This window comes from Desmodus rotundus, chromosome 2 (assembly GCF_022682495.2).
Source record: "Desmodus rotundus isolate HL8 chromosome 2, HLdesRot8A.1, whole genome shotgun sequence".
Classification (NCBI taxonomy): Eukaryota; Metazoa; Chordata; class Mammalia; order Chiroptera; family Phyllostomidae; genus Desmodus; species Desmodus rotundus.
In genome coordinates, this window is record NC_071388.1 from 181,017,529 (window position 1) to 181,037,618 (window position 20,090).

General features: G+C 45.0%; 1 protein-coding gene across 11 annotated transcripts in view; it reads left to right on the forward strand.

The window, feature by feature from the left end:
* SPATS2L (spermatogenesis associated serine rich 2 like) overlaps positions 1-13,445 on the forward strand; it is a 158,545-nt gene extending 145,100 nt beyond the window's left edge. For all 11 annotated transcript variants that reach the window (XM_053918926.2, XM_053918922.2, XM_024563720.4 and 8 more), the window contains 4 exons: positions 4,191-4,300; positions 6,666-6,768; positions 9,676-9,896; positions 12,551-13,445. In XM_053918926.2, coding sequence (XP_053774901.1) covers positions 4,191-4,300; positions 6,666-6,768; positions 9,676-9,896; positions 12,551-12,943 — 827 coding nt within the window. In that variant the 3' untranslated portion in view covers positions 12,944-13,445. The remainder of the gene's footprint in view (positions 1-4,190; positions 4,301-6,665; positions 6,769-9,675; positions 9,897-12,550) is intronic.
* The last annotated feature ends 6,645 nt before the right edge of the window (positions 13,446-20,090 follow it).

A 20,090-nucleotide genomic window follows, 5' to 3' on the forward strand; every position in this document is an offset into this window, starting at 1 on the left:
CCCCATTTTTACAGCTCATTCAATCAATAAGCATTTACTGCGTGCTTCCTTGTGTGTGAAGCACTGTTAGTGCCAGGGATAAACAGTGAACAGCTACCTATGGGAGCACGCAGGCAGCTGCAACAGCTACATTGGTGGACAGGGGTCACCTGACTTCCATCATTGGTGCTGCAGCTCCTGGTTTTAGAGCTACCCAGAGCCCCGGAGAAGCCAGTTCGCACGCACGCATTGGAGGCAAGAAGAATTGAGTTCAAATCCAAGTTCTACCCATCTACTGGCTGTGTGACCTTGAACCATTTTGTTAATTTCTCAAAGCCTGTGGTTGCATATCAGAAAAGAGGGAATAAGAATAATACCTATCTCAAATAGCTATTGTACAGGTAAAATGAGAAAGTACATGCCAGGCACTTAGCACAGTGCCTGACACCGAATGTGGGGAAAAAGGGGAAAGCCCTTAGTAAAGAGGTTAGCCCTGCCCTCTCACATGACAGTCAGGAAGTGGAGGTCACAGGGGTCTGCAGCATCTCTCAGGTGACTACCTGTGTTAACTATTTGTCTTCTCCACAAATAGAAGGAACCACTGACTTCCTCCCCACAAAGCACTGAATCTTTGCAGCCACCACCTTGAGCTTGCTTATCTGCTGTCTCATGAGCATTTTTCATCTCCTGCATGTGGCACAAACCCTATTTCCTCAATTTTAACATAGGCCCCTATGTCCCTCATGGCACCTAACACAATGCTGAGAAGACTGTAGGTACCTCATATTTGTTAAACAAATCATTGTACAATGATTAATTCAGTGCCTGTAGGCTGTCGAATCCAGTATCAGTGAATGTTAATGTAATTGCAAAGAGAAGAAGCATATTCTAGAAGAATGTATCTCACTTTATTAATAATATTCAAAGTTAGCCTTTTTTAATGTATGATACTAAACATTGCACATAGTTATTTCATTTAGTTTCACAATAACCCTGCAAGGTTGTCTGCTTGTTACGTTTGACAGATGCGGAAACCAGGCTTGTTGTAGTGCTGTGTGGTCTCATTGGCCTGCCAACCCAGGGAACTGAAGGCCTGCAGAGGCGTCTTCTTGGAGTGCCAAGTTTACAAGAGATATGGGAAGAAAGCATTACTTTACATTAATAGGAACACATATTATGAAATAAAATGCAAAATTCACAAGAATGTTTTAAAAATAAAATGGATTTCAAAGAATCTTTGTGCTTGAAGAGCTACCTCTGCCCCAGGCCTGAGTCCCCCGAGACTTCAAGCATACCCTCTGCTAAGGAGAACGATTCGAGAAGCCCTAAAATTTTCCGTGGTTCAAGCAATAAGAGCAAGTTTTCACTGTGGTTCAAAAACTTGAAGGAATTTATAAATCCTTTTGAGAAAATGGCCCTCAGCATACCAGACACTGTTTTATAAAAGCGCCTCAATGATATTAGTCAAGCCCTGGATGCGGTCACCGTCTAACTGTATGGGGCTGTCCCCTCCGCAGATTCACGGAAGGGCGATGCTTTCGAACGTACTTACTTTTCTGTTTTAAATTTTAGGATTAGTGATTTTTAGGATCTGGTTCTGGTTTTGCTTTTTGTTTCTGTGATTAATGTTTTTGAGGTAAAAATGTTGCCTCCCCTCAAAGAATGTTAGCTTTAAGGTCTCAAGTTTTCAGGCTTTTTCATAATGAAAGGCTTTGAAATGTTCACGAGACTATACGTAAAACTCATCCCAACACTTGCTGATGCAAAATGTTCATTTCCAAGCACATTTGCATGAGTGTCAACTAAGAATGTATTGGTGATCTTGCACCTGCATTCCTATTTTAGGGCCCATTTATATCTATTTCTACAGAATCTTTTGTTTGGTGTGAATGCCCGAGTTCTACTTAATCAAAAAGAACAATTGCCCACAAATGATCCGTTAAAAAAAGTCGAATCTGTTTAACTGTGTAGTTACTCAGGGTCTTCTGACCCCTGTACTAGCTGCTTGTTAAGTCTGGGCCTTCAGAATTTTTTTAAATCTTTGCAAGAATAAAGTACTTTGTTTCATCTTCTTACTCACAAGTAATTTTCTCATGCTTCGGACAGTAGTCCCACCCATAGGTTGAATTATAACGGAAAACAAATAAATAATCAAAGTACAAGTCCTAGATATTCTTAAGAGGCCACTGTAGGAAAGGAACTTCTATCTTTCTCGGCATATGCTTTTTATGTAATGGATTGATTCATTCATTCGGTCCTTCATTCGGCAGACACGTGGGGCACCCACTGTGTGCCAGCCCCTCGGTGTTATGGGCACAGATAACTGCACACACAGCCTCTCTGGGGTTGAGGATGCCTGCTCCAGAGGCCAGGCGGGTAGCGGTAATCAGCGCTACAGGGCAGGGAGGGACCGAGGCACGCTGAGCACCATGCTTCATCTAAAAAGGGCAATGAGTTCTCAGGTCAGCCAACTGTTGCCACATGAGAGCGCTCGCCAACGATGGCCAGAAATTCCAGCATGTTAAGAAAGCCAGAAATCCAGCTTTCAAATGGACTCTCTAAATTTTTAAATGTGTGCAATTAATTTGAAAAATTACCTTTTAATGTGTGGACCAAACAAAAAAGTGTTCTGTAGGCAAAAGTGATAGTGGGTCACCTTTTCGTGTCCTCCGGTCTGACTGGGTAACCTGGGACATCACTCAGTAAATACACTGTCTATGTTCAGATGAAAATTCCTTTCACTTTCATCACTGGGTTGAGTTTTTCACTGGCTCATCTGTATTCTGAAGGATGGCCAGGCACAGAGAAGCCACTGACCACTACGTGGTATTTATTGTAAGTGGGAGGCGGGAGAAACCCAGTAAATAAAGCATTATTAGAATAGTTTGGCAGATGATAAAGCCTTATGAGTTATAGATTTCTTATTTTATTGACCTCTCAGCATTGATACAGAATAAAAAGAAAATGTTTCTCAGTCTGTCTGAAGAATGATTTATGATTCATAGGAACTCTTAATTCTTGATTGCTTCTGAACTTCTGGGGTTTTTAAGGTGACTGATTTTGATTTTATGAGTTAAGAACTCTTACGATGAGAAACCGCGTTGCTCTGTTCTGTGTGTGTATGCTGTGAATCAGGTCTAAAGAAGCCATTGACCTTTGTTCGGCCAAGAATGGAATGTGAATTTGAAGTGCATATCATCTTAGTTAGACAGACATCTCCTTCCTTATAACACAAAACACTTGTCCAAAAAGAAATGAGGGCGTTTCATGCGTGGCTTGAGTTAGAGAGCTACAGGTCTATCTATTGACAGATCAGGTTTCATACTTAAATCTCGCCCCATAGGTTTGTGTTCATTGTTTCTGAGTTCCGTGATCTTTTGGGAAACACACACACACACACACACACACACACAAATTAACTTGCAGGCTACTACATCCACTTGAACCTCTAGTTCATCTGGCAGGTGTGTGAAATGTGCCGGGCTCCCTGGTGCCTCTGCCGCAGGTGCAGATGCTACGGAGTGCACACGAGTCCAGTTCGAAAGGGCTTCCACTCCCCCTTGAGATGTTTCTATTGGGGACACATAACAAAGACAGGACACTCTGGTCTGGAACTTTGATCTGATTGCAAAATGGAAACATGTCTGCAGAATAGCAAAAGAAGACACATTTTCTTAGCTCACAAAAACCTAATCAAGTAAAACTTTTATGTCATGTTCCAATAACACGCTAGTTGCCCTCCGTGAGTATGTATGAAAATTCAGACAGTCTGGCACTGTTAGAATTTATTACTACAGCACATACAAGAATGGATTTTGCTTAATGGACTCCCTGTCTTTGCAGTATCATTCAGATAGGATTTTAATACGTGTCTTTTTTTAGAAATAGCTGTTCTGAGTAATGCATGCATTTAAAAGTCCAAATTTAAGTACATGAGAGCAGATGCCAAGGAGGAAAATGAAGAAAACTGTGGGTGTACAGTGAATCAGAAGGACCGTGTTTGGCTTTGGGATCAGTGGGTAAGGAAATATAGAGGCAGGTGGTTGGTCGTGAGCACCGATGGCAAACCCACCTCAACGACCAGCTCGGAAAACACAGGCATGGTCCATCAGAGCGATGGGTCTGCGGAGGGAGAATGGACTCCAAGAAATTAGGTCATTTAATATGTTTAGATCCCCAGCTCTAATGTTTTATTCCTTCTTATCTGGCAGTGGAAATCCTGACTGCTCGTCAGAAGAAAGCGGAAGAACTGAAGAGACTGACTGATCTAGCCAGTCAGATGGCAGAGATGCAGCTGGCCGAACTCAGGGCAGAAATTAAGGTCAGTCCTGAATGATCACAGCCTGAACCCTGAGCCAAAGATCTGATCCCCGTTGTGTTGGTGCGGGACGCATAGAGTGCTGCTCTCTGAGGACCTAACATCACACACCCAGGTGCCTTTCACAAGGTTGAAATAGAGAACAGAATGCTGAAGAACCATCTAATTACTATATTTAAGCATATACTGTGGTTTGAAGGGACATAGTAATACAGAGGGAGGGACAGGCTATTTTTCTTAGTCAGTGGGGGCTGACCTAAATAGCATGTACTCAACCATGAATTATAGCTGAGATGGGGGGTTATTATTTTCACCATATACAATTTATGTGTATGTATATAAACACACCACGTGAACACACACTAAGTATGAACCTGGTGTGACCATTAGGATTCCAATGCACTATATGTGGAGATGCCTTTCCTAAATCGTTGTCTAGCTTACTTGCCCTTTTATTAAGGACACCACCCACAAGTACGTATTCATTAAATTTCTTCAGTTGTAAGCAACAGAAACTGACCCTGGCTAACCTCAAAACACGGAAGACCTGAAAGAATACGAGTGTAGCTCACCATAGCAGAGCGTGGTCTGAAGATTCCGGGCCATATCTAGGCAGAGGCCAGACACTCTTCAGGGCACCGTCACCATGAGTGACCTCCAGGTGTCATCAGCCTTGGTGCCACCCCCCTTGATTCAAGTCCCAAAGAGAGAGATTCTGATCGGCCTCCACTTGGGTCACGTCCACCATTTAGCCGAGAGAGGTCTGGATGGACAGACTCCCAAGACTGTGGATCGTTGAAACCATGTTGGGGCACAGTTACCAGAAGAAGAAATGGTTACCACAATGGCAAAAACAAGTACCTACAATAAAATAGGAAGTTACAGTTTATAAGTTTCCCCTTAATCTCTTCTTTTTCCCCAGTATGCTGAACACACACACATACACACACACACACCCCCAGCTTCTGACCTACTTCTTGGGAACTAGAGTGCTTTGAGGACACAATCGCCACAGGCTTTGTAAGTAGGATTGTCTGCTCATCTGGACATCAAACTGGTTGGTTATGGTAGAAAGTGTCACATGACTTTCCAGTCCCCTCCATTTGGTTAGGCATGAAAAGCAACAGGAAATAGGCTCCCCCACCCCCATCCCGAGGGTCCTGGGGGCTCTAGAGGTCTTTTCATTCTCACCTTCTCTCCTGGCCTTTGGTGCTTCCCACCCTAACACCAAAGTCAGAGCAGATCTCAGCTTCCCCTGTGTGGCCAGCCCTTCCCCTCAGAATAAAATCCACAACTGGACTCCATATACATTCCAACTTCTCTCTCCCTCTTATTAGAACATGAAGTGAGGAATACAAAGTTGCCATCTTCCTGATGTGTTGCAATTTATTCATCTAAGTTTCATGTCTGCCTATCAAACTCCCAGTGAACATAAAGTGGTTAATAATACAAGCTTTGGGGTGAAAGGGTCTTGCTCCTGCAACCTTGAATAACTTACATATTCTTAAAACCTCAATTCTCCCTCTCTAAAATAGAGAAAATAATAGTGCTGATTTTCATAGATCAGATGAAAATGATATTATCTGTTACTGATTTGGCCCACTTTTTAATGTTTCAGCCCAAATGCTTCCCTTACATAACTCCCCACACCCCCCAGTGGGAAATAATTTCGTCCTCTTCTATATTCCTGAAGTACCTACCACATTCTACCCTATATTGTATTTAGTGGTATCTGTTTCCCTTGCCATGTGGTAAAATCAAGGAGGAACTGAGTCATAGTTATTTCTCTGTTTCTCACTCTGTCATCTACACATAAATCTTTATTTCAAATGCATTGAAAAATAATCTCCCACTTTCTTTAACAGCACTTGGAATTCTACCAAGAAAACGTTTTCTAGTTACTGAAGGCTGTTTGGACTTCCTGGTTCCCTATTAAAATAGAGAGGGCTGTCTAGGGAAGGATGACATGTTTTCTCTTGAGAAGTAATAATCCCTGAGCAAGCCATCGACCAAATTAGGAAGACGGTCTGAATGCAGCCCCAAAATGTACAACCGGACATGAAATGCTAGAAGGAAGGCAAGGGGTGATAGAGTCCAGACACACGTTTTGCCTGTATCACAGGTTTGTCTGAGCCCCGGCAGGGGGAAGACAGGCCCCACACATTCTCCTAGGACGAGAAAGTGATCGTGTTTCAGGCAGGTCAAAACCAAGTCCGATTCGATGGATCCTCACAGTGACAGAGCTGGCAGAGTCCCCTACCTGGTTAACGCCATCAGCGGTGGCAGAAGGGCAGAGTGATCGCGTCTGCGGTGTGCCTCGGTCACTTCTGCCGTTGTGGAGCTCCGGGTTTACTTCCCTCTCTTCCAGCACTTTGTCAGCGAGCGTAAATATGACGAAGAGCTCGGGAAAGCTGCCCGATTCTCCTGTGACATTGAACAGCTGAAGTCCCAAATCCTGCTCTGCGGAGAAAGTGAGTTTTGCATGCTTGCTAAATAATTCCGGATGAGTAAGCCTGGCGCTGTGTGCAGTTGATATGGGAAATGTCAGGCGTGCAGTCCCCCGGGGGGCTACAGTGGATCTAACAAGGTTTAATGATCTGGGGTCATGACACAAGTCACTAGAAATGTCAAGATTTGAACTTAGACTCTTCAAATGCCACTGCCCATCCGTAAATCCTGAGGATTTATTAAGCAGAGCAGAGTAGGTCAACTATCTTATACCTTTTGCAAAATTTTCTTAAACACTGCCAGATAAACCGCCTCTTATTTCAAATCGCCTGCATCTACAGTAGAGGCCTTTACACTGAGAATGAGTCTTTCTAGTAAGTCTGGGAACCAGCGGCTGCAGTTGCAAAGGGCACAGCTGCTGGGTGGGTGCCGCTCAGCAGTGCCCGGGCCCCTCCCTCGGTTCCCTGCCGAGTGACGTCTGCAGGTAATGAAAGACTTCACTTCAGCCATTAGCTTTAGTCTTGTTCGCTTTAAGCCTTAATTAGAGCAGTTAATGTGCAAAAAACCTGGCTGATACTTACCCCTCTGCTCTAGCCCACCCACCGGGGGAGGCAGAAATGAATACTGAAGTGGCTTTAAGGACAGCCACAAGGAGGAAAGGACTAGTGAGGGACACTGAATATCCACAGCTTCCCAGTCAGCTGAAAATTAAGATATGGTGACACATTTTTTAGTTGTTGTTAAGTAGAAATTGCTTTTCTTTCTGAGTGTAGAAAATATAAACCTGATCTAAAAGTTACAGAACTTTTAGAACTGGCCAGGTAGCTGGGTTGGTTGGAGCGTCGTGCGGTACACCGAAAGGTTGCCGGTTCAGGCCCCAGTTGGAGCACATGCAGGAGGCAACCAATCCATGCTTCTGCCCCACATCGATATCTCTCTCTCTGTCTCTTTCTCTCTCTTCCCCCCTGCCCTGCCCTGCCCCATCCTCTTTCTAAGATCAACAGATAGTATCTTCGGGTGAGGATTTTTTTAAATAATAATAAAGATAAAAGTTTCAGAACTACACTAGAGCATGACATGACTTTGGTGGATCCTTCACACGTGTTATGCACATTCAGTCTATTGTGTAAATTATATCAACATATTACACGTATTATACTACATGTTCTAATTTGCTATACCATACTGCATACATCTATAGTAATAGAATTTGCTTTTATCATTTCACAATACATGGTTGACAATTTTCCATGCCAATAAAATTAGCCCATAGTTTATTTAAATAAAATTAACACAACCATTCCCCTGATTATGGACATGTAGGTTGCTTCCAGCTTTTACGTTAAAATAACCACTGCAGTGAACACGCTTGTTCACATATCTTCGGCAATTATCTAATTTTAATTATCTTTTTTTTCTGTATGCCTCCTCCCTTATGAAAGAATCTATGTGTTTGCCATCTTCCCCCACCACCCCCAGCTTTTGCAAACAGTCTAGTTCACAGTTGGAAATTTAACTGCCCATCCTAGTTTTTACTTCAGCCTGATGATAAGGGAGGCCTTGATGCCGAGTGAGTCTCCCCGATCTGAGCGGTGGGGAGGTACAGCTTCACCCAGTGACACCTGTGGAAGGGGCCATCCCTCACAAATTCCAAGTATCCACATGAAAGACAGTCTCCCATGCCAGAGACAATAGATCTCCAAAAGCCCGCTCCTTCTCACCTTTGCTAAGTGCCCACAGCTACCAAACCAGCAGCAGTAGTGGTCTCTGAGCTGTAGGAAGTTAAGGCCCCCATTACACTGAGTCTAGTAAGCATGAGAACCGCTGAAATCCCCCGGGATGTTTGCACAGCCCCCAATGTGCCATCGCACTTCACCTACAAAACGAACAGACAAGAGATATATCCCTATTCTTTCCATTTCTCGTGTTCTCTGATCCCCACTAGTCACTTCTAATCCTCTGGCACACCAACCCTAGGATTAAGTCTGATCCAACACAGGTAGCGGAGAAAATTGCTTCTAAAAATTGGTGACAACGTTAAGATTCAAAGGTCTTGCTTTCTAGCCTGGCAGTCCAATTCTGGTGACCTGTGAGAGGGAATCGTGACTTTACTCTTGGATTGATTCCCTCTGGCCTCGGCTCAGCGTAATCGCATAGAAAATACGCCATCAGAAACCACCCTTCCAAAACCAGCATGGATGGGGATAATAAACATTGAACAGATGTGCCTGAGCCCTACAGGGACCTGTGTGATTAGCCTGCATTGGCTTAAGTGTTGGAATTGGTACAGATTTGCAGCGGGGCTGAAGAAAATGGGGTTGATAAAAAGGCCAGATGATGTAGCTGTATTGGAACATAAAAGGTGCTTTAGGGCATCTTTCGGTCTGGCCTTACAGTCAGGGGATATGTACAACCCAGGTGACAAAATTCCTGACACCCATCGTCATCCCAGTCCGTGCTCTCAGAACGTCATGGCTGTGATGGGCCAAGGGCCCATGTACCTCCCAGTCTTCCTGCATCTCTGAGTACCAGCTGGTCAAGGGATCTGACAAGGAGAGCAAGAGCGGGTTTGATAGTGGGGAACCACATCTGTGGACAGGGCCGATTGGGCACTTCAAGATTTCATTATCCATCTTCCCTTGGTGGTTCTTGACCTAAGGAAGGATATTAAACTTGCTCAGATAAGTCTTACTTCCTTCAAACGTCTCTCAACTTGGATGATTATGCTGTAATCACAGTTCAGTGATTCTCACAGAAGAAATTTGGTGCTCTCCAGGCACCAAGGTGCCCTTTCCAATGACATCTTTAAAAATAAAAACTTTTCTTAATGGTTTCATGAAGCTCCTGCCAATTTCTCCATCTCCTAATGGGTTACAGAGGCAGCCGTGTCTGTGGCTCAGCCCTTAATGCCTCGTGCCTTCTTGTTGCAGTTACACATCCAAAGAACAACTATTCCTCGAGAACTCCCTGCAGCTCCCTGCTGCCGCTGCTGACAGCTCATGCAGCAACCTCTGGAAAACAGAGTAACTTTACTCGAAAATCGTCCAATCACAACAAGCCCTCCGAGGGTAAAGCAGTGAACCCCAAAATGACGAGCAACCTTCCCAGCACCGTGGACCTCTCTCACCAGGCCCTGCCACCTAACAAGCAGGTAAGTGCTCTGGGGAGTCTCCTTGCATTGCCTCGGGGGGTCCTGCAGACCCCGGTCCTTGGGACCAGGAAGAAATCACTTATTTGCAGAAGAAGAAAACAGCTGCTGATAGACGCAGAGCTTGCTGGAGTCCCACCCAGGCCTTCCCATCCCCCAGCAGCACGGCCTGGCCTCACAGGTCTCCTCTGGTCCACATTTCACAGGGGCCTTTGCACATGAAGGAAGTGGCCTTTGCACACTGCCAGCAGCATTAGCAGAGTCCACCTAAATGAGACAGCTCCTCTCGTGCCTTTGAATGCCTCTGTCTCCAGCTCCTGGGACCCGGCCCACGTGTGGAAGGGCCTCACACAGACTTGGGAACAGGATTCAGAACCTGGCTTCTAACACTGAGCGAGAAGAAACCCAACATTTATTTTTTAAGATTCTTTAATTCCCACTTATGTTTAGGTTATCAATCAGTAGGAGGCCAAAGTTAGTTCACACTTCTCTCTCTTCTCTTGGGCGTTTAGTAAAGAGAACACATTTCAAAGTGACATTATTAATTCTTATGTAGTATGTCTTCTAAAGATACAAGTGTCCAAAGGGCAGTCTTCCTTCTGTGTGTCCACTCTGTCCTCGAGAAGTATTTGCCCCTTATCGTTAGAGAACGAACAAGAAGTGGATTCGATGCTGCAGAAGCCAGGCATGTTATAAAGACATTTCAGCTTTACAAAATGCTGGTTTTTTAACAAATGTTGCATTTCGTGGCCTTGGACTTTCAGAATCCTCATTAATGATGCTGACAGGCATTTCTCAGGCCAAGAATGTCTTCATGAACTTTAAAATCGTACTTTAACAAGGAGCATTTCATACATGCATAGCTTCAAGAGCATAATCAAATCTGCTTTTCTTGTAATCTAAATACATCTTCACACTTCTGTTCTTTGCTCATTATTAAAAGTCTAAAATCTAGTCTGAGTTTCCCTTTCACCACTTCTTTAAAAACAAGAGAGGCCAGATTAAATGCTATCTACGTAGATTTTTTTTCAGCTCGCCATTTTGCCATTTTTCGGCAAAATGTTGCAGGCAATGGCTCATTCCATTTGAAATATCTAAGCGAGAACGCTGTACACCTGGGCGAGAAGCGCCTTGAGCTGAGCCCCATGCTTCAGAGTGACCCCTCCTGGTCCTCCCACAACCATGGCCCTTTCTCCAGAGCGAGACCAAAGAGATGTGACAACCCAAAACCTGTCCTCTCCCTTCTGGAAAGTGCTCCAAGTACTTGCGATCCTAGAATTCTATTCCCAAGTGGCCCCAAGCTTGCCCCGTGTTGGGACCGCTTCCCTGAATACATCCTCTTGAGAGCAGACCACACTACCAGCCGGCACACCCCTGAGTCCAAAGGGTGATTATTTGTGGGGGTGGGACAAAGCCCGGTCGTGCAGGCTGAGTGCCCCATCCGTGTGTGCAAGGGCCCCTCACCTCGCGTGACAGTGCCAGAGGCGGGAAGGCGGGCTGTGCAGGCAGGCGGTGTGTGGGCCTGTCTCCGCACTCTCGCCCTGAGCCCCGATCATTAGGGGGGGGTCTGCCCTAAACCTGTATGGTCCAGCCACAGCGCACAAATTAACAACTTTATATGTATTTGTAACTCATAACATTACACTTTTAATAATAGAAGTTTGATTGTCAATAAAGGTCTGTGTTCATGGAACAGCCGACCTGTGAATCTTGCCAGAAGACAATATGTGAAGCGGGAACGGCTTCGCCATTTTCTAACAGAAGACCTGGGCCACGTCCCTCACGTTTATCTTCCTCTTTTATAAAATGGAACAAATAATAGCAACTGCACTAAACGGTGATTGTAATGATAAATGAGATGGGACCTGGTGCACTGTGAGCGCTCAATAAGTGTTGACTACTATTGACCTCAAGGAATTTAAACATTTTTGCCTTCAACAGCCACAGGCATGCCAGCCCATGGCTTTCGTTCTCCTAACCCTTTATGTTTTCGGTTGCCGCCTTGTTAAAGGTGGCTGGATTTTCTCTTGGCGCTTCAAAATTCGTTGGCTAAGAGCTGTAAGGTTTAGAAAAAGAACTGATTACCTCTGTGAAAATATGCATTACCTCCACCTCCCACCAGGGTCTACCAGATACACCTCACCCCTGTCTTTACCCAAGATAATATTTCTGAACTGTGATATTTATTTTGAAATAAAATAGAAAAGAAGCTGTTTTAGAGAAGGAAAATTACAAACAGAATTTTACATTTTTTCATATATGTAATGAGAATTTGTATAGTCTGTACGGAATGTCCCCAAAGTTTTCATCATAGAAGATCACGGCCCAGCTCCTTTCTGTGTTACATTTCATTCTGTTATATTTTAAGTTTACTTTCTTTGACCTGGTTCCTGACTTGTCCGCTTATACTTCAGTAACCTCTCTTTCATTATCAGTAATTTCCTCAGAGTTTCATTTACAAGACAGCCCACTATTCTTTTAAGCTCGAGGATTTTGTCAGCTTGGCCTCACTTGCATGTTGTCATATTCTTCCAGGGTATAAAAAAGCTAACCCGTGGCTTAGAGAATTGGTTTTCCTGGTGTCTACTGGAGTCATCGGTGGTCTGTTGGCATCTAATACCTGTGTATGTGTCTCTCTCTCCCTTTTTTTTCCATAGAATGGGTCCTCTAGCCAAAGACGAAGATTTAATCCTCAGTATCATAACAGGCTAAATGGGTCGGCCAAGCCACAGGGCAGTGGTACCGACGCCGATCCAATGGCGAAGGGCAACACCCGCCACGAACACAGAAGACAGCCACACAACGGCTTCCGTCCCAAAAATAAAGGCGGCGCCAAAAATCAAGAGGCCTCTTTGGGAACAAAGACCCCCGAGGCCCCGGTCCACTCGGAAAAGCCCCGGCGAAGGCAGCACGCCACAGACAACTCGGAGGCGAGGCCTTTCCGGGGCAACGTCTCTAGGGTTTCACAGTGCAATCTCTGTCCCACGAGAATAGAAGTGTCCACAGATGCTGCGGTTCTCTCAGTGCCAGCTGTGACATTGGTGGCCTGAGCGAGGAGACAAAAAAAGCATTTTTCACTCAATTTTGGTTCCCTGCCCGAGGTGCTGACCCAATTCGCTGCCAAAAGAGAGTCAATCAGAATAGACAAACCCTAAACGGTTGAGTCATCCTCTCTTAATCATTTTTACTAATTCTAATAATCAGCTCTAGCTTGCTTCATAACTTTCACGGCTTTGCTTGATCTGTTGATGCTTTTTCCCATCAAGACATTGCAGCAGTTTAGCCAGGCAGTATTTACTCGTTTGTTAGGAAAATCAACACGTGGCTAAAGATCAGAGGCTCAGTAGCGACCTATGTTTGTAGCAGTGATGTCAGTCCATTGAGCGTCCTTAGAGAGTTAATGTTGAAAAAATTCTTATTGATCAGACAAACATGATCTGCTGAAGACACATGCGCTTTTGTAGGATTTAACATCTGGTGTTTTTCTGAAATATATATATATATATACATATATTGCTTTATTTGAAACAAATTAAAATATGCTGCATTTGACACCTGGCTCATTTCATTTACTGATGCCCACCTTCTTATTAAATGTACGTGTGGTGCTTTCAGGACAGCTGGAGAGACTGGAGGTCGTGACACGGAGCTCTGTACGGTACTGGTGCCCGTGGGACAAGTATTCCGTCAGAAAAAGTAACGCCACCCAATGGCCCTGCCAGTACATTACACGCATACAGATGGACGTGCACCTCAGGCATCTTAGATGCTATGTGGCAGTTTGGAACCTTGGTGGCAAGTGACATAAACCTCAGTTCAGCCTAGCTTAAAACAATAAAAATTTATTGGTTCAGTGACTGAAAAGTCCAGTATCAAAGTATATCTTGGGTCCAATTTGATCAGGGCTGTCTCTTGATTATCTCAGTTTCTCCCTCTTCCTTCTTAGGCTGACATTGTATTCAGAATGGTAGCAAATGGCCACCTCACTCCTGAGATTCAAATTCATCCGCTGCCCCCCACCATCCAGAAGAAGAGAGATTCTTTCCAGGTAGCATCCTCATGGGGCAAGTGTCTTTCACAGAAGGCCCAGCAAAGGTTTTGCGTATCATTGGTCTGCATGGCTGATAGGCTTGTCCCTCATCCAATCATCAAAGTGGGGGTGGGGGAGAGCAACAAATGAGATGTACTAATTAGCTAGCATAGGCTAATCAGTCCCTCTACCACCACCATCCCCCGACCCAGTCTCCGGAGCTGGGGTGTGGCCACCTCTCCAGAATCACATGAGGCTGTATGAGAAGGGCTACTGCGACCTCAGGAAGGAAGAATGGACACTGGGGAACCCAAACCCTAAGGAGCCCCCAGTCCCTATCTTTGACTGCAGGGCAGCTCAGTTTGGAAACTGCTTCCCATCAAACTTCCATGTGTCCTACAGATTGTTGTTCTCTTTCAAGTCCCAGTGTGTGTTTTTCAGCTCAACGTTAACATGTTTTCTGGCAGCCGAGGTTCAGTAGTTCTCTTCCACTGATCAGCTGAGCCTGCACTCCACGCAAGCATCTGTTTCTTCTTTTGCCAAGTGCAGGAGGATGTTTGCTCTCTCCATGGAGGGCTTTCTGAGGTCTCTGGGTGTACCCAGAGACTCAACAGGAATTTTAAATTTTAAGTCACATTCCAAGAAGGAAGAAAGAGTTGTTCATTCAAATAAGAAAGATCAATGTTCAGGACTGCCTTCCACGTTTGCTCCATCTGAGGCCCTGAATTTAAATTTTACAAGACAGAAGGACTTTGCACAAATTTTATGTAGCAAGAATGAAAAATGTCAGTTTATATGTGACAGCTTTAAAGATGAGTCAGATAACTCCTGCGACAGGAACACAACGGTTTCCAGGTCAGGAGTGCACCTGCCTTGGGCGGCATTGGCCCCGCCACCCTCAACCTCGACTTGCTCGCTCAGAGTGCCGTAGGGGTTAAGAAAGCTCAAACACATTCCTAAACGCATAGCAAATGCCCCCAGTTCACTGAAAAGAAACAAAAAAGGATGCTAAAAAATGTTTACACCGGACTATGTTTTCTCCTAGCGTCTGCCTTTCTTGCAGACCCTGGGCAAGTGAGCATTCACTAGTTTGCATTTTGAAATGGTAATTTCAGTTTTTTGGTGCCAATGTCGGGCTATTAAAGTATCCTATTACTAAATTATTTATCTGTTCTAGTGGAACCATTGGTGTGACCCTAGACACCTGGGTCAAATTCAGCCATTCATTTAAAATGTTTTAAACTCCTTTTAAAAACCCACAGGCTCTGAGCACTCTAATCTCTCCTCTTAATGCACAATAGCCAGAGTAGATTCTTCTTTCGTGAACATTTCTCTAGCAGAGATTAAAACATTTTCATTCCCATGAAGGTCGAATAACGTCAGATCTCACCTATGTTGTATCAAGACCCCACTTGTGAAATTTAAACCTCCCGGTTGGGTTCCCAATTGCATTCCACATTTACATTTCATTTGAAAATCTCTACATACTCCAGCTCTGTGCTGGTGAGACCCTCCTGGGGGCGGCTGAGTGCAGCAAGGCTCACGAAGTTAAACACAAATCAGCACAAAACTCAGCCTCAATGAAGGCCCTACAAGAGTTTGGGGGAGGAAACCAGAAACATGCCACATTCCATTTAAGGCTCAGTTCACGAGCAGTTCAACTCTGCTGGCGTCAGAAAAGGAGATTCTAATTAAACATTCTTTGGGAAGCGACACCAAATGAGGTTAATAAGAAAAGTTGTCAAACCAAAAGTGACCTACATATTTTTGCCAAAGACAAAGATTTTGGAATTCTGTGTCACGAGAACCCTCAATACAACCCCGGTAGGACCCTCTCGAGGAAGGTCGCGTTGTGGTCTTTCCTTTAAGTCCAGGGGCCCCTCCGGTTCAGGGGAAGAAGGTCGCCCAGCTGAGTCTGTACCAGGCAGCAGCGAGGACTGAGACGAGAGCTGTTGCTCAAACTCAGCTTTTGTTAAATGCAGGCACACAGGAGACAGAACATCTACATTACTTAATATCCTATCCCGTATATTATCACACACAGTTAACACACAACAGTCAGTGGGGCATTAGTGACGGAGTTCCAGAGTCTCAGTCCCAGGTCCAGGAGACAGCGCGCAGTGGGCGATGAGCGGTCAGCTGCTCTCGAGGAAGATCTCCGCTGATGGGCTCCAAGGCCAAAGCCAGATCGAGGGCACAACGAGCAGGTGTCTTGGTCCGATTGGAGCGGTGCCACAGGCAGCATGGAAATCCCAGAGCTCAGTCAGGCAGCGCGTGGCCCAGAGTAGGGTGGAGCAGCGTCTCCTGTTGGGAGGTTTACTGTCTCGCTGGTGGCTCTGAGGTCCACCTCAATTATATCCTGGTCCTTGGCACTTGATTGAGCTGGGAAATTCCGTGGCTTGGGGCCAAGAGTTCCCAGTGCTCTATTAGATGTGCCCTCTGCCGACATCCTGTGTGTAGCCCCCTGGCAGGCTTTTGGCAGGGCGCCTGGCATAACTTAGGTAGTTTCCTTCTTGAACCAAAATGGCAACCATCCTGGTTGACAAGAGTAACGCCATTTGGTTTTGTATACTTTATCCTATCTTGACCAGACCAACGCCATTTCACTGGTCCTGCTCTCCACACTCTGAAAGCTTAGGTCTGAGCCTCAATCTTGAGTTAACCAAGAGAAGGGGGAACCCAGGATCTGGGTAGTTCTTTTCCCTGGGAAACTGAGGAGAAGGGGGCAGGAAAAAGAGATAGCATCTAGACAGGGAGAAATGCCTGAATTCAACACCTTTTTAACAGAGCTTCCTCCTTCCCCTCATCCCTCCGTGCCTTCTTAGAGTACGCCTGTTTAGAGTGCCCTCTTGTGTCTAGACGTGGTGAGACCATAGTCTCCCCACAGACGTTCTGGTGACAGCATTGGAGAAACATGTAATGGCCCACTTGCTTCAGAGGCCATATCTAAAATTCAGGCACAGGTGGGCCAGGATTCCAGACTGCTCCCAGGTACCAAAAATGAAGCAAAAGACAAAGAGCCAGTCACTTGCTCACAAATTTCCTAAGGAAACTATAAAATAGCCAAAGACAATAATTAATAACAATTTGATTGGCTAATACATTGCTCCAGCATTTTCCTGAAAGTACGAGCTATATTAACAGCTCTAATCTTATGAGAGGAAAATATGAAGAGTTGCTAAGTCCCAGGGATTCTCATTACCTCACAATTTGAAGCACAATTGTAATTCTATGCATTGTAAGCTATTACAAGGATTTTTTTCTTCTTTTTTTGCGCTTTTGCTTTTAACAAGCTTTTAAATTCTAAAGAAATTTTCTATTATTAGTTTCCAAGAACCAGGTCCCCAACTCTTGGAGGCAGATCAGGCAAAACAGAATTTAATCTCATTACAGCAGCCCCTCCGGCACGGTCTAGTCCTGCTATCTGAGGAAACGCACAGGGGTGCTCTCATCACACAAGGTTCTCACAAATTATTTTTTTGTGATTGATTTTTGGAAGCCTCCTTGTTTGTGAATTCTGCTTCTTCCCGGAGCTCCACACTGCTTTTGGTGCTATCGCTAAGTTCAAGTTTCACAGGAGAAACTGCCAAACACAGATTTTAGAGATTAAGTAAATTCTAAAGCAAATGTGTTTATTTGTCTGAGAAAGTATCTAGATTTCTGGCAAAAAAAAAAAAAAGACTGCAAAAAAGAATTCCTACAAAAAGTAAGTGTAAGTGTAAAGAGTCTTCTTGTCAAACACAGAAAACTACCTTATTTTAAACTTTAGATACTTAAATTGGAATTATATCTTCCTATTCCTAGTCTTTGAGAGAACACACACTTTCTATAATTGCCATCATTATGTAGCAACCTGGCCCTTTTGACAATGCCAGACGCACAGTAAGTACCCAATAAATACAGGGAAGAAAGAGCAGATATGGAAGAGTGATCAACTCCAATACCCCTAGAAAATTCTGGAGTCTAAATGACTTGTGCAAAATAATCCAGAGAAGATGGGAAGAAAGCAGAGCAGCCAAACTTCCAACACTCAGCAGACTGACTGGATTCCCGTTTAGGCTCCACCCTCTCTTACTGGCTGTCTAAACTCGGGCACATTTGTAAACATCTCATTACCTTGGATTCTCCATAGGTACACAGGGCTAGTAACCACACCTCCTTTGAGGGGTTGTTAATATCAAGTGCAAATAAGGATTAAGTAATTCATATTTGCACTTGAAATAATACTTGGCAGTTTGTATGGATCAGGTTCCAATCAGGAGTCAGTAACCAACCAGAGTAATTTGAATGGGGAAGCTTTATACATTTATATGGGGAAGCTTTCTATATACATATAATATATAAATTTGTATACATGTCCATTTACATATTTTCTATATATGAATAATTAGTAGCAGGGGATTAGCTACTGAAGAATACAGAAATAGCAAATACAGGGACAGCTGAGTCTATACCCGGAGCTGAAGCAGAGTGCCCAAGGAAGGGACAACTTAGGGAGAGCCTCTCCTTCCCCCACTCCTGCCCCCAAGGCTGAGATTCTGACTTTCTGGGGGAGGCTGTGGCTGTGTTCCATTAGAGGACAAGAGGATGGGTGAGGTGCTGATAGCGGGAGCCACCCCCAAAATACTGGAGAACGAGGGAGCTCCCCCCTCCGAGGAGCTGGCCCACCCCAGGGCCCAGCTGCAGGAATGCCACTGAAGGACTGGGTATTGGGCCACTCTGTACCTGAAAAACTCACCAGGCAGCTGGCAAGGGGTGCTGTTGAATTATCTGGGTTGCTGGCAGGGGGACCTAGGGGACCAGAAGCTGCCCTAAAACTCACTGGGGTGAGGGCCGCTGGGGGCCCCACACCTAACCAAGTCCTGCAGGAGCCAGAACAGAGACACAGACTAGACCAGAAAGAAGCCCCTTCTTCCCCCCCCCCCAGGGTCCCTCTGATGACAAAGCCAGCTGACTAGAGAAGGGCCTGCAGGGTCCAGCTTCAGGATCACAAGCAGACAGCAAAGAGGGGATTTGGAACCAAGAAGCAGAGTTGATAACTGGCATATTGTTTAGAAAGCACCATAAGAACATTTGTTAAATAAACAGTAACTATGCGGCACACAGAAGACACTAAGTCCTATCTTACTCTTCTGAGAATGGAGTGAAGCCCTATACGAGGAGACCTAATATGGTGCCGAAGGGACCATAGACTCAAGGTCTAGACTCAAGGAAGGTGCGTGTATGTGAATCCAGTCCTTCCTCATCCTCCTCCTAGGCAGCTTCCCAAGCCCCTCTGTGCTTCGATGAATGAGGACAATAATACACCGACATAACAGAGTTGGTGTATTAAATAAGTTAATACATAAAGGGCTTAGTTTCTATTAGTCAGAAGAGCAAACACAAATCTTTCTAACATTACACCGAAACCAGAAATGTAAGTGGAAGCTAATAGGATAGATGGTTTAATTGGCAGCCCTGAGACAGCCTTCCTTTGGGATCATCCACCCCCTCAGTTCCCATGGCTCCGGTCCTTTCTGTGACTGACGGCTCCAATGTGCCCTTACTCACCCACAGCCCCCAGTGAGGAGAGGCCATTGTTTTGCTCAGGTCAAATCACCCAACTAAAGCAATGGTTCTCAACTGAGGGTAATTGATTTTACCCCCATCCCTCACTTCCAGGTGACACTTGGAAAAGTCTGGAGACATTTTGATTGTTCCAACTGAGGTAGGGAGTCCTGGCCAGGGATGCTGCTCAACACCTTACAGTGCCCAGCACAGTCGCCCGAAATAAAGAATTGCCCAGCCCCAAGTGGCTTTAGCGGCACAGCTAGAAACACTGAGCCGGAGCGAGCAAGGGAAGTGCAGAAAGGGAACAGAGACAGAGTGGATGAACAAGCACAGGTTGCTCTGTTCCTCCAGCTACACTGGGTCTTGATTGGTTTGGCCTGGGTTACCCGATCCACACTCTCCAGCCCACAGCCAGAGTACAGAGTGCCTGATGCCCTTGGGCTGTCTGTGCCATCGACATAGAAGCTGAGACCCCACCTCTTCCAAACTGAGACATTAAAGGGTGCATCCCTGCAAGAGTGATTATTGAAAGAAAATGTCCAAAAGTATACCTTTGCTTTCTACAATGTGCTGTTTAAAAATGAGTTTCTCTTCTAAGCTTCAGGCCCCCCAGTTCA